At 40.8% G+C, this 19,854-nt stretch overlaps 3 protein-coding genes and 1 long non-coding RNA gene across 5 annotated transcripts in view; 2 read left to right on the forward strand and 2 right to left on the reverse strand.

Annotated features, from left to right (window-relative positions):
- The window catches only part of LOC135336429 (adhesion G protein-coupled receptor L3-like), a 50,413-nt gene that overhangs the window by 21,105 nt on the left and 9,454 nt on the right, over positions 1 to 19,854 (forward strand). Inside the window, exons 2-9 of one of the 2 annotated variants that reach the window (XM_064532218.1) lie at positions 7,760 to 8,522; positions 8,574 to 8,711; positions 8,757 to 8,918; positions 8,969 to 9,157; positions 13,964 to 14,168; positions 14,488 to 14,645; positions 15,826 to 15,987; positions 16,036 to 16,224. In XM_064532218.1, the coding sequence (XP_064388288.1) occupies positions 7,931 to 8,522; positions 8,574 to 8,711; positions 8,757 to 8,918; positions 8,969 to 9,157; positions 13,964 to 14,168; positions 14,488 to 14,645; positions 15,826 to 15,987; positions 16,036 to 16,224 (1,795 nt within the window). In that variant the 5' untranslated portion in view covers positions 7,760 to 7,930. Of the gene's footprint in view, positions 1 to 7,759; positions 8,523 to 8,573; positions 8,712 to 8,756; positions 8,919 to 8,968; positions 9,158 to 13,963; positions 14,169 to 14,487; positions 14,646 to 15,825; positions 15,988 to 16,035; positions 16,225 to 19,854 lie in introns of those variants that run through there. The other variant, XM_064532219.1, reaches the window with a different exon arrangement.
- Positions 402 to 19,854, reverse strand: part of LOC135336506 (glycine amidinotransferase, mitochondrial-like) — a 37,751-nt gene continuing 18,298 nt past the window's right edge. The window contains exon 8 of the mRNA XM_064532338.1: positions 402 to 649. Within this exon, the coding sequence (XP_064388408.1) occupies positions 557 to 649 (93 nt within the window). The 3' untranslated portion in view covers positions 402 to 556. The remainder of the gene's footprint in view (positions 650 to 19,854) is intronic.
- Positions 3,224 to 5,501, forward strand: LOC135336315 (fibroblast growth factor receptor 2-like). The gene is made up of 6 exons (XM_064532076.1): positions 3,224 to 3,306; positions 3,501 to 3,666; positions 4,265 to 4,407; positions 4,651 to 4,808; positions 4,898 to 4,996; positions 5,289 to 5,501. Exons 1-6 carry the CDS (start codon positions 3,224 to 3,226, stop codon positions 5,381 to 5,383), a joined length of 744 nt encoding a protein of 247 aa, XP_064388146.1. The 3' UTR covers positions 5,384 to 5,501.
- LOC135336655 (uncharacterized) lies at positions 5,511 to 6,953 on the reverse strand. Its single transcript, XR_010394876.1, has 2 exons — positions 6,825 to 6,953; positions 5,511 to 5,734 (listed from the first exon to the last, which is right to left on the reverse strand). It is a non-coding gene; the product is annotated as an uncharacterized LOC135336655 (long non-coding RNA).

Here is a 19,854-nt window from a genome sequence, read left to right on the forward strand (position 1 = left end):
TGTGAAGGCTATCCATGCTGTAAACGCAGTGCTGTGGCAGCCAGGTGAGCAGATCCTGAACTTACAAACAGACAAACAAACAGACAAATCAAACGACTACTATACCCATGGCCGCCCACGCGCGCCTCGGGTAATAACCTCCTCTGAACACATTCATCTCTATAAATCTACAAGTATAGTATAAACTGAAGAAGAGAGGGCATGTGCTATGGGATGGAAACGTATAATCTTGGTTGCCGGATGCGTGGTCTTCTTTTCTTTCTTGCCTCCTTGAACAGTGGCCTGGTCTCGAGGCTAGGCTGGGACGTTTATGGTCAGCCAGAGGAAGTCTAATGCATGCATGCTCTCAATAAGAGGAATTACTGTGAGCATTATAATCATTTTGTAAAATTTTCTCTGCCACACTGCATGCCTGATTGAACTTGACGAAATAGGCTAACCAAGTGTTAGCTATAATTATTACATGAAATATAAAAAATACAAAACAAACGTGATAATTATAGATTATGCTGAATAATAATAAATAGCTAATTATTGATAATTATGGCCATGCACATTAGAAGTATGATTCTAGCGTTCCCTTTCGTCGTACGTCGCAAGTCCAGCAGTGGAAGCCACCTCCCAGAGAGTTGGCATGGCGAATTGAGACCTGCATTAAATTAAACTGTACATGTCACTGTATAAATACCGTATATGCTTAACCAGGAGCCGCGGCTACTAAATGTTTTTGCTGGAAGAGGAGGCTACAATTAGAGAGAGGCCACTGTTCAAGAGCGGCGTTTATTAGCTCTAGCTAATTCAACAACCTTTAGTTTGTCATCAAAAGTTCTTTTCACCTGCATAAACTTGAACTCTGCCATGAGAAAGTCTTTGTGAAGCACTAACAAGCTGCTACCTGTACCTAGTAACTACGTACATGTAGCTAGCTAGCTGCTAGTATTATTTTTTTGGGTTGCCGCTAGTTGGGCGGAGTCCAACCAACTAGGTTGCCGCTAGCCTCGATCCCAGGCCGAGTTTTCGCTTTTATAACGGTTAGGCGAACAACTGGGCCTGGTACTAGTTGTCTGCGCATGCGTCAGTCGTTCGTCAGATTCTGACGAATGGATATTCTTGTTCACTTTCGTGACATTTATATTCGTGTACTATCGTGTACTAGAAGTCAGTTCCCGTTTTATCATTATTGGAATCGATTGGAATGGCTCTTAGCTGAAGCTTCTCTCTTCTCTGAAGCTTATTCTGAAGACTGAACAACAAGGGAAGAGGTATAAAGCTTTGTCAAGCTTGTTAAGGTCAGATATTTTTGTGTGGGCCCTATGGCCGGCTATGCTATCAAGTCTTGTTCATGTTTGGCAAGAATGTAGGTAGACTATAGTTTCATCATTAATATGGTGGATCAAGTGAAGAGTGTGAGCTAGAGAACTTGGTGCTGCCATCATCAGCTCGTCGACAATGACACTATAACCGAGAAATTTAATATGTATAGATCTACACGTATTTAAAATGTCTACTTCTCTGCAATGGCTAATATCCAGCTATCCCAACAGTGCTCCTCTTGGCTATACTAACGGACGAGACTGGACAGTTTGAGGTAAGGGTTTAACCGTCTTTGGTTTCTTTTAATATTGTCCTATACTCACAGACACAGGACTGGAGTATGACCTGCTCATTCGAGCGTTGCTGGGTAGCTCAGAGACATCAAGAGAATCTACGTTTTCTCAAGCAATGAGTTACGAGTTGGGGCCTAGAATCAGAGAAGTCCAGCAGCCTGCTAAATCTTTTTGAAACGTAATTTGAAGGCATTCAATCATCCTGAAGTTGCCCTGGGTCACTGTAATTGTGCTGCAGCACAACTGGCAACTCCCCAGGCCTTTGTGAAGCAGCTCCCTATGTGCATCTTTTGTGTACTCACTCTGTGCATTTTCTGTGTACAAATTTCTATTATTGATTTATTAAATATTTTTGCCGACCACAAATATACAATGAAAATTTGACGCATGCGCAGACAACTAGTACCAGGCCCAGTTGTTCGCCTAACCGTTATAAAAGCGAAAACTCGGCCTGGGATCGAGGCTAGGTTGCCGCATGCAGAAATGCTAGAGTCAAAGTTCACTGAGGCTACTATTTGAGAGCGGCTACTAAATGTTTCATTTTGCTAGCAAGGGAGGCTACTATTTGAGTGCGGCCTCTGATCGAGCATACAGTGCACACTTTTCTACATTTCTCAGGTAAATTGAAGAGAGGTGCATTCCAGACCATAGAGATAGAAGAGAAAGGGATTGGCAACGGAGTGCACTTCCGGTACCATCCGTGTTTCGCCTCGAGGCTTACTTCTACATGGGAGTCTAAACATGAATAATTCATGAGAATTGTTTTTACCGTGTATAAAAAAGTCTACAAGCAGTTCTACTGCTAAACATCAACTTCACCTCATTTGTGTGGCGATTTGGGACATAGCACACTACTTAGTAACACAACCTTAGCTATATCATAGGTGCTATAAGCAGGTAGCAGGAACACAAGCATGAAAATGCCTCTGACAGAGGCTCTGTGTACCTCTAGCTACTTCACGAAATCAAGATTATATTTTATTCATTTCTAAATGATACCTACCATCAGGGGGCATGTGTTTAAGTGTTGGAGGGGTCTTTGAGAAGTAGGCATTAGATACAATAAGTTTCCCGGGTTTTCGCGGGAGTTTTAGGGCGAAACACGGATGGTTTCAGGCCCATCTGTGTTCATTCAATGTAAAAGCATCACGTGAACTGCCCCCGTTGCCAATCCCTTTCTCTTCTATCTATGGTTAATTAAAGCATGTGTATACACAGAAGTATGTGAACCTAGTAACTATACATAATTATATGTACTGGCTAACACAGCAATTCTTTTCAAACAGCATATCAACTGGCACAAAATTATTACAAGAGTGAACACAGCCATTTTCATCTCCACAAATCAGCTACAACGCTCTGACCGAGCTAAAGCTTACTTTACAGGCCTATATTATAGTCAAAGCCAATCACAATGGTATAGCACTTCAGCCTGCAAACAAAGATTCTGCTATATAACAACAGATTCTTTGCTTGCCAGTAACTCTTCATTTTCTGGACCAGCGGTAGCTGTGAGTCAATCATGCTCCCAGCAAAACTCTTGATATTATCTGTAATCTCATTAACTGTCATGCCATTCTCCACAGATTCTGGCAGTGAGGAAACTGCTATTAAAGATGTGCCATCAAATTGCACTGGGAATGGCCTATTTGGCCGAGCAGAAATTTGTCCATCGAGACCTTGCAGCCAGAAACTGCATGTGAGTTAAATAACTGTATATACATTCCTAGTTTTTTGTATACATCACTGCTATTATACAGTTTTAGTTTTGATAACTCTCATTGGAAAGTACCAATGCATCGATTATTGTAACAGCATCACAGTCAATAATACACTCGTTATAACGATTGTTTCGGTGTGTTTGCACTTTATAGACATAATACATTCCTATAGGCTGGACTCGGGAGGGGGTATCAGGGTGGGGGACTTTGGTCTGGCTGAGGACGTCTATGCTAGCGGCTACTTCAGACAAAACAACAGAGCTAATGCGAAGGTCCCCTACAAATGGATGGCTTTGGAAAGTCTCAACGATGTCATCTTCACAGAGAAAACTGATGTGGTGAGTATAATTATGATATACCCATGCATACAGCGCAATGCTTCATTTTCGTGTGACTAACATCATGTAATAGATGGCTCTTTCTTACACTATAACAATTTAAACTCCAGTTACGTGTAATAATTACCACTCAAGTATAATTATAGCAACAGTGGCGGATCCAGAGGGGGTTCTTTGGGTTCAATTGAACCCCCCTTTGAGAAAGAAGTGAGTGGGAGGCCCAAGCAACTAGTTAGCAAGTTGTTTCTTTCTTACTAGCTTTCACATGCACTTCTCACTTACCTTTAGTCCTTGTTAGTCCTGCAAAGCTTTGTCTGTGCAGTTTCAGTGACTATGAAGGCTAAAAACTCTCCAGCGTAGTGCATGCAGACTGCTTATGAAAAGTGATGACCTTTTTTTTAGGAAAAATTCGGTGTGTTAATGCGCATGCTCACTGTTTCGAAGAAGTGACAACCTTTTTTTTAGGTAAATTTAACAGTCCTTGACCGGCCGCTCAGAGCCCTGGAACCCCCCTTTCAAGAATCCTAGATCTGCCACTGAGCAATAGTTGTTGCTCTCAATATCATGACATGTACTCGTTGTCTATGTGCCCATGCAGTGGTCGTATGGTGTGACTGTGTGGGAGATATTCAATAGAGGACGGACCCCCTACCCTGCCGTAGACCCACTGTCCCTCATCCAGCTGCTGGAGGAGGGGAGGAGACTAGAGAGATCTCTAAACGCAGCCTGTGCCACCGAGATGTGAGTGTACTGAGTTTGTATGTATATTGGTGTATATATAGCACCTGCTGCATGAGTACTGTAAGTGTTTGCAAGCCTCTCTTGGAGTTGGCTTCAATTGAAGGGAAAGGATTGTCATGTGACTTACTACCATTCTACTATAATTATTCCCCAAGGCCTCTTTAACCTGTAATTGTACAAGCCCTTAGGAGAGTTACTTTGGGTTGTGGATTTTCACTTCCAACTGACCGTACACCCATGCAGTTCTGTTGTGATGCGTAAGTGTTGGAGGGAGGACCCAGAGGAGAGGCCAACCTTCTCACAACTGTCCTCCATTGTGGAGAGGCTACTGACAGCCATCGCTGACTATACTGAGCTCGGTATGGTGCTAGTAGACACTAGTCAAGAGGAGGAGCAGCTCAGTAAGTCAGTGTATCCTATATATACCTTATGTGCATGAGCATTTTTATGTGTTGTGGTTTTATAATTATGTCGTGTCCGCCCACTAAAGTCCCTCATCACTATGGCAACCTTCCGTTAGCTGACCCTCTAACAATTGAGAATAGTGCCTACTGCCTCGAGGAGGACAGTCAAGAGAAAGAAAAGCTCAGTAAGTGTGCATGCATGTAGACACAATCTAATTTAGAGATTTTAAAGGTTCCTGTATATAATAATTATTATACATGCACTATATAATTATAATCATGACATTGGCTAGAGAAGACTGTTTATAGCTGTATATATATGATTCCTATCAAGGACTAATTAAATGGAGTCTCTGCATGTACATGCATGCATGAATGCTGTATGCTTTGATTTCATTATCCGCTTGGATGCTATATAATTATACGTATATCAACAAACTTGTTCTCATTATATATATACGATTTTGTTTCTGGCAGATAATGTGCCCACGCTGACACCCACTGATGAAGTACCTCATCACTATGATGACCTTCCATCAGTAACTGAGAACAGTGTCGTAGGAAAGAATTGACTACCATAACAACAGACAATTAAATTGAATGCTTTTACTATGTGTTAAAGGTCGAATGGTTGTCCTATTCACTGTGCAAATTAAATAAGTATCATGTATATCTATCATACTAATTATGTGACTGTCAGATGAATAGAGCAGATCTATAAGTTGTAGACTGACTATTTGCTAAAAGCAGAATCAACAAACACATGCATGCAAGATGATTTTAATGCCCAGCAAAAAAATTAAGACTAAAATTATAATAGTTAGCTTTATCCACTTCTCGAATTAGACTTTTAAGTTCAGCTTGTTCGTCTGTAACAGCTGCTTCTTGTAGGAAGGCTTGGTACTCATTCTCAATTACTGTGTCTGAGGGGAAGTATGTGGTGTGTGTTAATTGAGCCTGCCACTCAGTGAGTATATATAGATTTAGTACATAAATCGACATAATTATTCCTATAGGAATATATATAATGTATGCTTTAAACAATTATGATGTCCATATAAATTGCCATGGTAAAAAATGTATAGGTGTACTGTCTCACACTGCATGCACCATGGCAATCGAGAGAGGAAAACATGCATGCTATAGCATGTATAAACCTACCAATTAAGCATGGAAGGGTTGTACTATACTATCTATAGTCAACAAACTGCTTCTCCTAGTTTTTGGGTCTATAGTAGCCCTAGATTGTTAGTCTATAGTTGTTCTAGAAGAAACTGTTTTCAGAAGTGCCAGTTATTATAATTGTCATTATGTTAATTGGTGAAGAGATATCAGATCCCTTTCTGAATCATCCTCAGGGCGGCATGCAATGATAATTGATACATAATTAATCTGTGAAAAGATAAAAAGAGAAGTACTGTGATCAACATGGATGCATGACTGACATTAACTAGCCCATTAATAAGATAGTGCATGTATTATTATGATGACACAGCCATTAATACTGTACTGTTAAGGCCAGTGTTCGTCAATGTCTTGTTTCTGGTTTGGAAATCACCTTACCACTAGTGAGGGAGGGAGGTTATCATTATTCATTATTGTGACATCACTTCCTGTAAAACCCATTTCCTGTTAATTAAAATAACCACACTGGATATACAATAAAACCACAAATATGAAAAAGGAAAATCTTACCTAATCTATGCTGCAATCTATGCTATTTATCATGTGACACACCCACAAAAGTAGGTGTGGCTAATGAAAATAATGGAGTGATGTCATAATAATGAGTTTTTTGATGAGGCAGTGAAATTTGAGGAGGGAGGTAACCAGAAACAAGACATTGATTAACATTGGCCTAAAGTGCAGTACTTCAAGAGCATGGAGGTCTATGCCTATACTAATTATCTACTGAGCCTAGTCTCGAATACCCGCCTCAACCTAAAAGCTTGAAGCTTTTAGGTTGAGGCGGGTATTCGAGACTATACTGAGCCAGTGCATAATAATATCTACCTGCATGAGATGAGAATGTAGAGCTGAAGGGAAGATCAACAGTCACTGCACTAGCACTAGGCAGTGTAGGTCTGCATGCTGTACTTGTAGAACGGTGAACGGTTTATCAGCCACGCCTATCTATTTCATGGCCACAAATGAGGCGTGGCTGATTATCTGCAGAGTCATTAAAAGATGGCGGAATTGTCTAGGTATGAGAAGTAGAGCCTGAGAGGTCATCTGCCTTGTGAAAGCGATCGCAAATCTGAAGAAAATATTTTTAATCCAGGTTGTTTTCATTTGGAAATGCTATGCAGAATATCCAAGAGATGCTCCTACTTGAAGAAAATGCTCCCCAAGAAACGTCAGTCAGACAAAGTGCGGTGAAAGTTAAAGTAGTGCAATTTTTAAAATGACAATATTAATTCATTAAAACGTTCATGGATTATGAAATGAGAGATACAAAGAGAGAAAAGGCTAAATAAACTATCTGTCCAGCCAGTTTCTTGATGTGGCCTTTCCCTGCAGAGATAGAACTGTATCTACGGTAAACCTACTGGTTTTACCAATACGTGCATGCATGCAGCATACGGGACTATTAATATACTAATAGATCTACCAGGATTTTAGTTTCAGATCAGTTTAATCTTACTCGCTAAATCAACTATAATATATTTGGTATGCATGGGCTAATATATAGACAAGACCCACGCACAAAAACATTATGCAATGTGAAAAATTGCTAAGATTGGGCGGAGTAAACACCAAAAAGAGTAGAAACAAGAAAGTGGACGAGAGCAATCACATAACTCCAATCCGTAAAATATTTTGAGTCATAATCAACCTCTTCTAGGGGGAGGCCGTCTCCAGTTCCTGATCATCACAGCCATCAATTATAACAGAGGTGATTTACTACACTCTGCATGTTCTATATTAACACCGAGGGGATTACCGAGGTTACACCAAACATGTACATGTGCATGCTTGAGTACTCATGCACACATAATAATGATCATGCATGATAGCTAGCTCATGTTGAGTGTATTATAATTACAAAGCAACCAGGAAACTGTGGCTATAGTAATTCAATTATAACAAGTGGGCAGCTACCTGCACTCTGTTACACTATGCAGCTCTATATAGGAAAGCTGCATGTAGGGTCTATAAGCTATAGAATGTCTAACTCTAGTAGGATGTGGGTTCTTAGGCTCATTTGTTTTGAGGCCTTGCTTGTAGGCCAAGTCTTCTCTCAAGAATTAGCTTGTGAAAGATTGACTGAAGGAGACCTGGGAACCACGGACTTGTCCTCAACTGGTTTGGTGGCTGCCGCTATTATCACAACAGTTGGTGATGGCATTGTCGTCTCTACTCGTCTGATTCCTGGTAGCATACATATTGTGTGTGAAGCCCAGCACGAGATTCGAGAGAGATACAGATACACATCAGCTCTCTTTTCTTATGTCTGTACCACTACTGGTACCATGCTTGAACGCTGTGATAATACTACAGTCATCAGAGATCAACTAACTTTGATCTGTGACGCTCGTACCTGGTCTCTCTCTAGTTCTCTCTTCAGCAATCCTGAGTTTGCCCTAACATCAAATCCGTCGGCCAATTCGTCAACTTCACTAGCCTCTACTTGTTCATTGTGCGTCCCTCCAGACAATCCTTTGGTTGACTTTGTTGGCTTGGCGGTTTCAAACGTTACCCATTGTGTTGGTAAGTACTCTGTCATTTACCAGTGTAAACTTTTACTGTTTTATTTAATAGAATGTAACTGTACTGTTGGTCTTGGACGCTGTTTTGGCCCAGATTTTAATGACCAGACTTGTTGCAACTACTTTAACGAGAGTAGTTGTGTTGAAAGCTGCCCTCTAGGTCAAGTATCTGGTACCAACTTTGTATGTGGTGAGTTTGATTAACATGAATTGATGGAATTAACATTTTTTGCAGGATGTTCGACACTGAATGATGCAAATGGAGAGTTTTCGTATAGTAATGATACAGACATTGGTAGTGTGGCCACTCTTACGTGTAATAACGGTTATGAAGATAACAACTCACCAGCTACTTGTACGCCATCTGCTGTCTGGACTACCACACCAATTTGTACATGTAAGTAGCTAGCATGTATGCTACTGCTATTAAGTCTATTCTCTTTCCAGCTCTCTGTATGGTGTTGCCCTTATTGGTTAATGGAGAGATTTCCTACACTAATCCCCCCAACAAACTAGGAGCTGGCACCAAAGCAAATTACACTTGCATCCCAGGATTCCTGATAGATCCTGAGAATGGACATACAAGAACATGTCTGACTGGTGGAACGTGGTCAGGCACGAATTCATCATGCCGCGGTGAGTCTATACTGCATATCATCTGTGCTTTACAGTAAACCTGTGCTAATTATGCCTCGGTGCGCATGCGGATGCGCAAGCGAGGTTGGTGAGTTCTTATCTTGGTGTAGAGGGATTCTAGGCAAGCTAGACAAATTATCTAGAGACAGGCTCCTAGCTACAACTAGTTACAGACAAATTTACTTCACAATGTAGCTTAAACAAATACTTAGATGGAGAAGCAAAACATCAACTACTGACAATACAGATAAAGTGAAGTGAGGCAAAGAAGCAACACCTTAAACGGTGGAGCAGGGCCCCAAAGGCTCGCACAACAACAAAGGGAGGAAGTGGAGCATTAACAATGAGAAAAGAGTATGGGATATCAAATCATGGTTAAGGTAGTAGTAAATACATTACGTATGGTGCTAATAAGGTTCTAATTGGGGCGAGTACTGCAGAGAGCTCATGCAGCGACCAGATATCCGTCTGTCTGGAATTCATCCGTCTGTCTGTCGCTTGAAGCTTTTTAGCGTGACGATCTGTTTGTCTCACAGTTCAAAGCTTTTTAGCGTGCCGATCGCTGCAAGACATCTCAAGTAATAATAATTTTACTCGAATGCACTAGATGTAACTGATACAGCTCAACAACTAAGGCAATGAGGCAATGGCGTTGGGAACGCCATATCAAAGACACCATCTGCTGGCAAGGCTAAGGGAAGTTTGACAACAAGAAAGAGCATAAGACAGAAGCTCAGCTCATCTGTCATCTGTCTGAAGAGGAAGAAAGAACAATTAGAGAGACCTTTACGAAACAGCAAGTCGAACAAGTAACTACCCACTACTAATTCTCGTTGCTATAAGGCTCGCCCCACACAATGCTTCCAGCATTCCTCTAGTAAATGTTAATTAAAGTAAGATGCATTGAGCGTGAACAGAGGTATATGGTAGTGTGTTTGTGTGTGTGTCTGTGTAGACTGCTCAGATATGTATACAGCTGCTCAAGGATCAATGAAGTGCAAGTAAGAGTTTCTATAGACTTCTAGTCATGTTTTCTTGGATTTCAATTTGTGGATTTGCAAAATAATGCTTCGTTCTCAAGTTATGCCTAGTTTTGCTTACTTGAAATGTTATCTTAGCCGAGTGCGTAGTAAAACTTGTCTATGGAGTGTTGCTATTCTACTTAGTAGTTAGCTCTGCACTAGAACGCTAGCTATTAGTAGCTGCAAGAGTGAGAAGAGAGCTGCAAGGCTCTACTGATATGATGCAGCAGCCATTAATTTTAGCTTAGACTTTGTACTTTTGGCATCCTTCAATCAATCATGATCATTTCCCACTCTTTGAGTTTCCCTGTAATTACAGATGCAAAATTACTGTAAGAACATTATGAAATCTGGAATAGCTAGTAACTTTCTGTTATGTAGCTTAATTTGACACTGATCCATCGAGGCATTAGCACCCACGGTGCTTTCTTGTTTGTGGGTAAGAGAGCGATCTTTGTTACATGCAACTTTGCATTCCTGTTTTAGACAAATACGCCCTATACATTTAATTTTAATTGCTTGGTATGCTGTGTTGGTTTATAGAATTATAGCTAGTGTATAAGACAACCTAGAAAGCATGCAGGTGTCACCCAATACTGTTCCAGTCAAATGGCCATAGATAACAGGAAACTGTGGGCGACTTATACATAAGTATATGTATATTGTATATGTATGCATTGCTCAAGAACACGCATCAGTTTTACTGCTGATCATATGATCTCCAGCCAGTCAACTTGGCTAAAAAAGGAGTCACATGATCAATTTAATACTTAATACACACTTAAGTGTGCTTTAAGTTGGGTTTAACAACATAATTATAATACAAGCAGATTGAATATGTACAGCTGAAAGTTGAATGTTATTGTCAACTTTGATGTGTTTGAGTCCACCCTTATTCGTCTTCGTTTCCAAAATCAACATATTCGAGATAAACACGACCTTTCTCATCAACTTTTTCGTGAATGCTTCAGATTGCAATGTTCTGCAGACCAAAAACCTTATAGTAAGCAGTGTGACGCAAGGCCTTGTGTACCGAATTGCTGACTTGACCATAGCCTTACTTCTTCGTCTGGACAAATACGCTCAGCTTGCTTCAAAGACGTACCTAAGCCAGATCCCTGTAAGCGATTCATTTTAGCATCGAAGGTGCTTCGAAAATGTTCATATCTTTCATCAGTTGAACATAGTGGATTAATATCGTAGCGTTCCTTTTGGTTATGAAACAGCAAACCATTCGGTGGATACTCACTGCCATTCAGTTTGCACACCTCAAGCACACATTTTCCCATCCAGTAAGCGAGATTACGGCCTGGAGACTTATCCAGTAGTGGGGTTGTTGGTAGAACTCGAGACATGACATCAACAGGGGAAATCAGTCGAGAACATACCCAGTCAGTCCAGGTTTGCTTTCGTCTTGCCAGGGAAGCTTTAGATCGTATTTCCTTCTCCTTTGCATCAGTTACTGGATCTGTAAACCTACTCAAACTCACCATTACATTTTAGCTAGCTACCAGCAACTGATTTAATGGATGAACAGGTACAAAACTGGTTTAACACGCACCATGAGGCTAGAGCTCATGTGACAGCTAAATCCTTTAGAACACACCTAGCCAAGTCACGGCTGATGCATTTGGATGGCCTCTCGGTTAGATAATGCACTCGGCTGCGCCTCGAGCACCACGTTAACCTCGAGGCCATCCTCGGTACACAGATTAAAACACTTAATCTTGGCTAGGTGTGTTCTAAATAATACTTCGATGTAAAACATATAGTGATATGTCTATAGATAAGAGTATGAGTGGCTGTAATAAACGCGGAACTGCATTTGCCAAACTCTGCGTCATATCATTGTCGTCACTGTTCAATAATGAGTAAACTGTTTATAGTGTTCTTGAACTGTACATGTGGTCTGTGATTTGTAGCACAACCTGTATCAGAAACTGCGCAATCATGTGCCGTTTTTGGGAAGTGTTGCTAAAATAACAAATTTTTTTACTGTTCAACACTTTTACTCTTATAGCACCCATTTCTCTGAAAAATGTATCCAGCTATGACGTCACATTAACTATGATGTCATGACGATGCTACTGCATGCCTTAAGCAAAGGGCTGTGGAAGTCAGTCACTTTCCTGAGCGTGGTTAGTATGCATGGGGTGCCAGATGTGTCAAAATTAAAAAATTTCCCGTATTTATATATATCCACGTGTGTGTATTTATAAAACAAGATGGTTATGTATAGGATATACCACACCGAAGAGGAGGATATACACCCATATATCCTCCGCTACCATGGTTACTCCGAGGCGTAGCCGAGGGGTATGTAACCATAGTAGCAGAGGATATATAGGGTGCATATCCTCAGAGTAGGTGTGGCATATCTGACTTATATACCACGTGACTGCAGCACTATAAAAGAAACCTCCCCTAGCAACAATTCAATCCACGATGCAGACTACAAAAAGAGCAATGGCTATGCCGGATTTCACGGCCGTCATAGAGCTAGCTAGTTAAGCAACATGTCGACTCCTACAGATGCTCAAGAGCTTCCTTGGTACAAGCGTTGACTATTCGACGTCCCTCACTGGAGTTGCAAGCTCTTTTTGGATAAAATGTATCTAAACCACACCCATGGACCCATGGAGGCTTAGCCATCTTGTTGGAGAGCAGCTTCCGTATTTCTGCCGTCGCTTTGAGTCTTAGTACCGTCAAGCATGGCTCCTTTCTCTTTGCTTACTTTCTTGAACAAATAAATAAAAACTTGAAAACGGTGCATACCTGGGGCTGTATGTTATTTTTCTATGTATCCTACAGCTGTTGACCAATGAGATCAATTAGTGGTGACGTAAGTGTAGTATCAATAGCGTAATAATAATTACAAATCCATTCTCATGCAGATTTATATACCCATGCTCAGATTTATATATCCATATATACCCAGTGTCTAGATATTGATACATCTATGCATGTCCAAATTTATATCCATAGCTATGCCCATCATTTATAAATCCCACACCCAGATTTCAATGATATCAGTCAAGTGATACTTATGTGATTAAGAGGTTGCAGCACATCAGAGGAGGCTGGAACCTCTTGACCTTAGCTAATTAGGTCACTAATTGGATTTTTCCAAACTTACTTCAAGCCTAAAATCGAAAAGACCCCCGGCCGCCCCTCCCCCCCCATGGGGTGCTGTTTGTGTCAAAACACAGTGTATAAAAACTGTATATGTTTAATATACACAAAAATCAACTCATGGTATCGGGCTCCCGATTTACTAAATCGGGATCACAAATCGGGCTTACGCTTTAATAAATCAGGATCACGCTTTAGTAAATCGGGAGCCCAATTTAGTAAAGCGGGAGCCAAAGCGTGATCCCTAATTTAAAAGCGTGATACCGATTTAGTAAATCGGGAGCTCCGATTTAGTAAAGTGTGATCCCGATTTAGTAAAGCGTGAGCCCAATAGTACAGTGAGTGGATTTTAAACATGCAGTTTTTACACATTGTGTTTTGACACAAACGGGATCCCATACCCCCCCCCCCCTGTAAAATAACGTTTTAAGCTGACAGGCACTAAAAACTATAGTAAGTCTGTAAGAGAAATCCAATTAGTGATGGGTTAACGAGAGTCTATACTGTGCTGTCATTACCGTATAACGGGTTGGGGGGAAATTTCATTTACCTTGAATGTGGAGATTTTCATGAGTAAATATTTCTTAATTGCCTGCACTGCATTGCATGCATGTGTTACAGTATTAATTTTCATGTCTTGCATATCATAAAGGACAATCAAGACAATTAAGTGGAGACCTGAGGCTGGTAGACAGCTCAGGCCAAACAGAAGGCTGCTCTGGCAGACTGGAGGTCTATTACAGTGGACAATGGGGGACAGTGTGTGATGACAGCTTCGGCCCAAATGCTACAAGAGTGGCTTGTCGTCAACTAGGGTTCTCAACCTACACTCAATTCGGAACAGTTGGAGCGCTAGGGTGAGTGAGTGCCTGTGTAAGCTCATCACTGAGTGATCGTGGTTAACAATGTAACTATATATCCTTTCTTACCATCGAATTGTCCATCTTGAAGAACCGCTTTATTGTAGAGTTTGTACAGTGTTAATGTTAATTAATAAGCTATGCAGCATAATGCACTTATGGTTTCTTCCAACCTTCATCAACAATGATATATATATATATATATAGGAATCATTTATCCTCCATGCAGTCCTGCATGCATGCATGGTAGCACTGTACACTGTAATTTCTATAGCTGGCAATTGTGATCATGACCTAAAAGTACATAATTATATAGTTTCTCTCAACCTTCATCATCCACTCCGATATGGGTGGACGAGCTTCGTTGCTTAGGAACTGAGAGCAGACTCATTGATTGCCCTGCTAACGCTATCGGAGTTGAAGATTGCACCCATTCAGAAGATGTGGCCTTAATCTGCACTGAAAGTATTGAAAGTGAGTACGAATAGTGCGTATAGCTTACATTACTACACTCCGATTAGCCATCAATAATTCTATAGCCATGTAATGAATTGCGCTATTTTAGGACCTAAGTTTTAGGTCCTTCAAGTGGAGAGTCGACCTGAGGCTGGTAGACAGCTTAGGCCGAACAGGAGGCTCCTCTGGCAGACTGGAGGTCTATTACAGTGGACCATGAGGGACAGTGTGTGATGACAGCTTCGTCTCAAATAATGCCCTGCGCCCCTTTTTGTTTGTAAAATGTTAGCTCTGAACTGGCTCATTTCAGTGGCGGGTGCAGGAAATCTGAAAGGGTGGTCCCTAAAGGACAACGAGCCCAAAGGGCGAGTAGTCTTAATTCCTGCTCTTTTCCTGTGTCGTACGAGTAGACCAGAGTTAATAGCAAACAGCATAATATTTATAATTTTACTTGCCATTAATTTTTGTTTGTTGATACTAAGTCAGGGTACAAGTAATAGTTGTACCATGGATATCAAGGGTGTATTGGATTTGTACTACCAAAGGTTAGTACAAACACAGTACACACACACAACTGCACGAGGTTAGTACAAACACAATACACACACAGATGTCCATGGTACAGGTAGCTTGTCGAACTACCGATACTTCTACACAAACACTGTACACAAAGTAACGTGACATCCTGTCAATTGCACGTGAGCAACTCGCAATTGATGACGTTTGTGCAAAGTTACGCAACGCACAGAAGTTGTTAATAGTGAGTAAAGAGTGCAAGTGAAGAGGATAAAATCGACTATTGTCTCTATTTTGATGATTTTTGTGAAGAGATCGTCTCCTATCAGTGTGCAGTGAGCAGCTCCACAAGCTCTGAACGTTGAACGCGAACAACTAGCTAGAATTGTTCGATTACCACACCCCTAAAAACGTCATAGTTAACATTTACTAGGAGATTACTAGTAAAAAATTTACAATACTTTATCACGTGCGAGTCATGTTACTTTGTGCACAGTGTTTGTGTAGAAGTATCAGTAGTTCAGACACTCTTCTCTTCTTATGTACTCTTGGTACTATGAATACTGTTGATTAGAACCAATCAGAAGCTGTTAATCCAACCCATTTACAACTGAGTAGTAGTAGTAAACACTCTTTGGTCCCTGCTGTGCATTGCACTGTGCATGTTTTGTGTTTTTTGCAGGATGTTCGACACTGAATGATACAAAAGGAGAGTTTTCGTATAGTAATGATACAGACATTGGTAGTGTGGCCACTCTTACGTGTAATAACGGTTATGAAGATAACAACTCACCAGCTACTTGTACGCCATCTGCTGTCTGGACTACCACACCAATTTGTACATGTAAGTAGCTAGCGTGTATGCTACTGCTATTAAGTCCATTCTTTCCAGCTCTCTGTATGGTGTTGCCCTTATTGGTTAATGGAGAGATTTCCTACACTAATCCCCCCAACAAACTAGGAGCTGGCACCAAAGCAAATTACACTTGCATCCCAGGATTCCTGATAGATCCTGAGAATGGACATACAAGAACATGTCTGACTGGTGGAACGTGGTCAGGCACGAACGCAACATGCCGCGGTGAGTCTATACTGCATATGACCAGTGGCGGATCCAGGGGGAGATCCCAGGGTGCCACGGATCCCCCCTTTCAGTCTAGCTATTGTGGCTTTACTACAGCTACCAGCTAGCTATTTATCAGTTTTTTACTTTGATTCAATGATTGTACCTGTGTATCAACTGCCAAAGGAGTGTTCAGGTTTATGGAATGCCATAGTGGACAATACTAGAGTTTGATTCCGATTGTTGATGGCGATTATCGATTTCCTTTAAAGTGATCGATCATTGGAATCGATTCACACCATCGATTGCCATAGAGGAATCGATTGCAGGAATGGATTGCCACCATCGATTGTTGGAATCGATTGTAGGAATCGATTGTAGAGTTCGATTCCGATTGTCGGTTGCCTTCCCAGCTGTCATAGAGGAATCGATTCCTGCAATTGATTGCCACCATCAATTGTCATCAATGAAACGATTCCCACAATGATTACAGGGATCGATTGCCACCATCGATTGTCAGAGGAATCGATTCCCACAATAGATTGTCATATAGAGGAATCGATGTGGTAATCGATCATAGGAATGGATTGTTGGAGTCGATTGCCCCTCTCGGCTCATTAAAAATTATGATTACAAAGTTGTTCATAGCACATGCCTGTACAATTTACATTGATATAGCTAATTATATTATCTTCGCAATCGTTTTATCAACAATAATAGTGTTATATCAACCAAGGTATAGATCTATACGTACATAGATCTGCATCCTACGATCGATGGTTGGTGACGATCGATCCCTCTACAATTGATGGTGGCAATCGATTCCAAAGATCGATTGCTGGGAAGGCAATAGACAATCGGAATCGACCACTCTACAATCGATTCCCGTAATCGGTTGTGGCAATCGATTCCAGTTCCTCTATGATAATCGATGGTGGCAATCGATTCCTGCAATCGATTCCTCTATGACAATCGATGGTGGCAATCGATTCCTGCAATCGATTCCTCTATGACAATCGATGGTGGGAATCGATTCCAACGATCGATCACTTGAAAGGAAATCGATAATCGCCATTAACAATCGGAATCAAACTCTAGTATTGTCCACTGTGGCATTCCATACAGGTTAGCCTAGGCTAGATAGTTGACTGTTCGTGGCAGCTAGCTAGCTCTACGCAAGTCTATTATGGGACTTCCCCTAGCTGAGTATGGGATTTTCCCTAGTCACATTGTGAGCAGAAGTAGACAATTACGTCCTACTTGCAGCCAGAGGAGGTACGACATCTGCGTGTCAAAGGAAATGTTTTAGACACACATTCCTTAGGTCAAAGTTCAATATAATAAGCAATGTGTGTGTTAAGACACGCGGATGACACGCGGATGTCGTACCTCCTCTGACTTGCAGCTCTCTTCTCACTCTTGCAGCTACCAATAGCTAGCGTTCTAGTGCATAGCTAACTAAGTAGAGTAGCAACACTCGGTGAACAAGTTTTGCTACGCACTCCTTGAAAAGACTGCAATGGCATTCCAATTCCAAGTAAGCAAAACTAGGCATATCGAGAAGGAAGCATTATTTTGCAAATCCACAAATTAAATCCAAGAAAACATGACTAGAAGCCTATAGAAACTCTTACTTGCACTTGATTGATCCTTGAGCAGCTGTAGCTGTCTTCACATGCACACAGACAGACATGCAGTTTTACAATCATTTCTATGTAAAACACCAATAAGAGTATGAGTGTTGAACTGCTGCATGTAATAAACGTGGAACCGCATTTGCCAAACTCTGCGTCATATCATTGTCGTCACTGTTCAATTAATGAGTGTTGTTGAGTAAACTGTTTATAGTGTTCTTGAACTGTACATGTGGTCTGTGGTTTGTAGCACACCTGTATCAGGAAATGCGTGTGCTGTTTCTGGGAAATGTTATAATTATACAAATTAGTCAACACACTTCTTACTCTTTTCTAGCACTCGAATGTACTCTAGCTAATGATGTCACGTTTAACTGAACTATAACGTCATGGCGATGCTACTGCATGCCTTAACGAAAGGACTATTATCTATAGACGGATAGTAATTTTAGCGTTTTCAGATTTTTCTCTGTTTTTAGGATACTAATTTGGGAGTCATGCAGATACAGCTGAACAGGGGCTTAGAATACTCTCAAAAGTACATTACATGTATACCAAGATTAGCTAGACTTACAGAGGAGTAGGAAGATGTTTTTGTAAGGGGGTGCTTTACAAATCTGGGGATCCGGGGGCTTGCCCCCGGAACATTTTGGCATTCTACATTCCCGGAGATTAATTCTGAGCAAATTTGGTATAAAATTATCAGTATCAAAATTTAAATAATTAATTCTAGTTTACCTGGATTAATTGTTCTGCCATATACTTTAAATCTATAGAATCTGTTAAGTGGGTATGAATATACAATAAGAAAAGATTGCATTGTTATTGTACTTCGGAGGAATGTTTCAATCTTCGCAGTGAAGAAAACAAACGTTCGGCAGTTAGACAGCATGTCTATTTTAGGATCCAATTATTATAGTCTAGCTACCCTCTTTTAGTAGAGCTGTTCATGGAAACTTACCATTGATGTCAAAAATGAGAGGAGACTTGCTTGTTGCAGATTCGCAATGTGCTTGCTCTTTATAAGAGATATCTACGATATGGTTCATCTAGCTGACCTTTGTACTGTGTACGTAACTATGCTAGTATAGCTAGCTTAGTAACTAATAGCTAGCTAGCTAGCTAGCTGTTCTGAACTTCATGGAGGCAAGTAGGTAAGGTAGCTTGAGATAAGGGGGTGCTCCAACACCCTGAGCACCCGTGCTTCCTACGCCACTGCTATAGGGTATAGAGTATAGTTCAGCGGTGCTGTATGTAGCACTGTACTGGCTGGCAAGAATCTGCAAACACTGTATATGCATTGATAACTCGCCAGAATAGAGGGGATCGCTGGGGATCGGGTTGGTTAATGAAAGGTTTAATTATTCAAAGTAGCCAGAGAGATACATAAATGTTGTCTTCAGTCTCCAATGACCATGCAACACCAGCTAGAAGTTTACATAGAAAATCCTTGTCAATTTCTGTGCCAGCTCAGCAAAAAAGTGGTTTACAGCATTTGATTGTGGGTTAGGCTATTTGGTTTTTAGCCCTTCAATTAGCTATAGACAAGGTATCCTAAAATTGGCTTCGAATTTTACATTTGCGAATAATGTACAATGTCATGTGAATGACGTTGTAACGGATTGGAGTTATGCTAGCAACGGTTCAACAGCTTATATATAGGCTTCTAGCCACGTTCTCTTAAATTTTGATTCATCGGATTAGCTTCTTTCTCGTTTGACTCACAGTGAAGGCTGCTACATATATATAGCATCATCTGTTCGCACAACCTTAATTATGATGCCATATAATTATTTTAACACGTATCAATGAGTGAGGACTCAGGTAGTCCAAGAATTTAGTTGTTTATCCATTTCGACGATGTCTCTTCTTTTTCCTTTGTCGTACGAGTAGACCAGAGTTAATAGCAAACAGCATATAATTTCTAATTATATCTGCCATTTTGTTGTTGATACAAGGTCAGGGTACAAGTAGTGCAATCAGTTGCTTGCTGGTTGCTTTCAGGAATTAAATT

The sequence above is a fragment of the Halichondria panicea genome, chromosome 5, assembly GCF_963675165.1.
Source record: "Halichondria panicea chromosome 5, odHalPani1.1, whole genome shotgun sequence".
Lineage (NCBI taxonomy): Eukaryota > Metazoa > Porifera > Demospongiae > Suberitida > Halichondriidae > Halichondria > Halichondria panicea.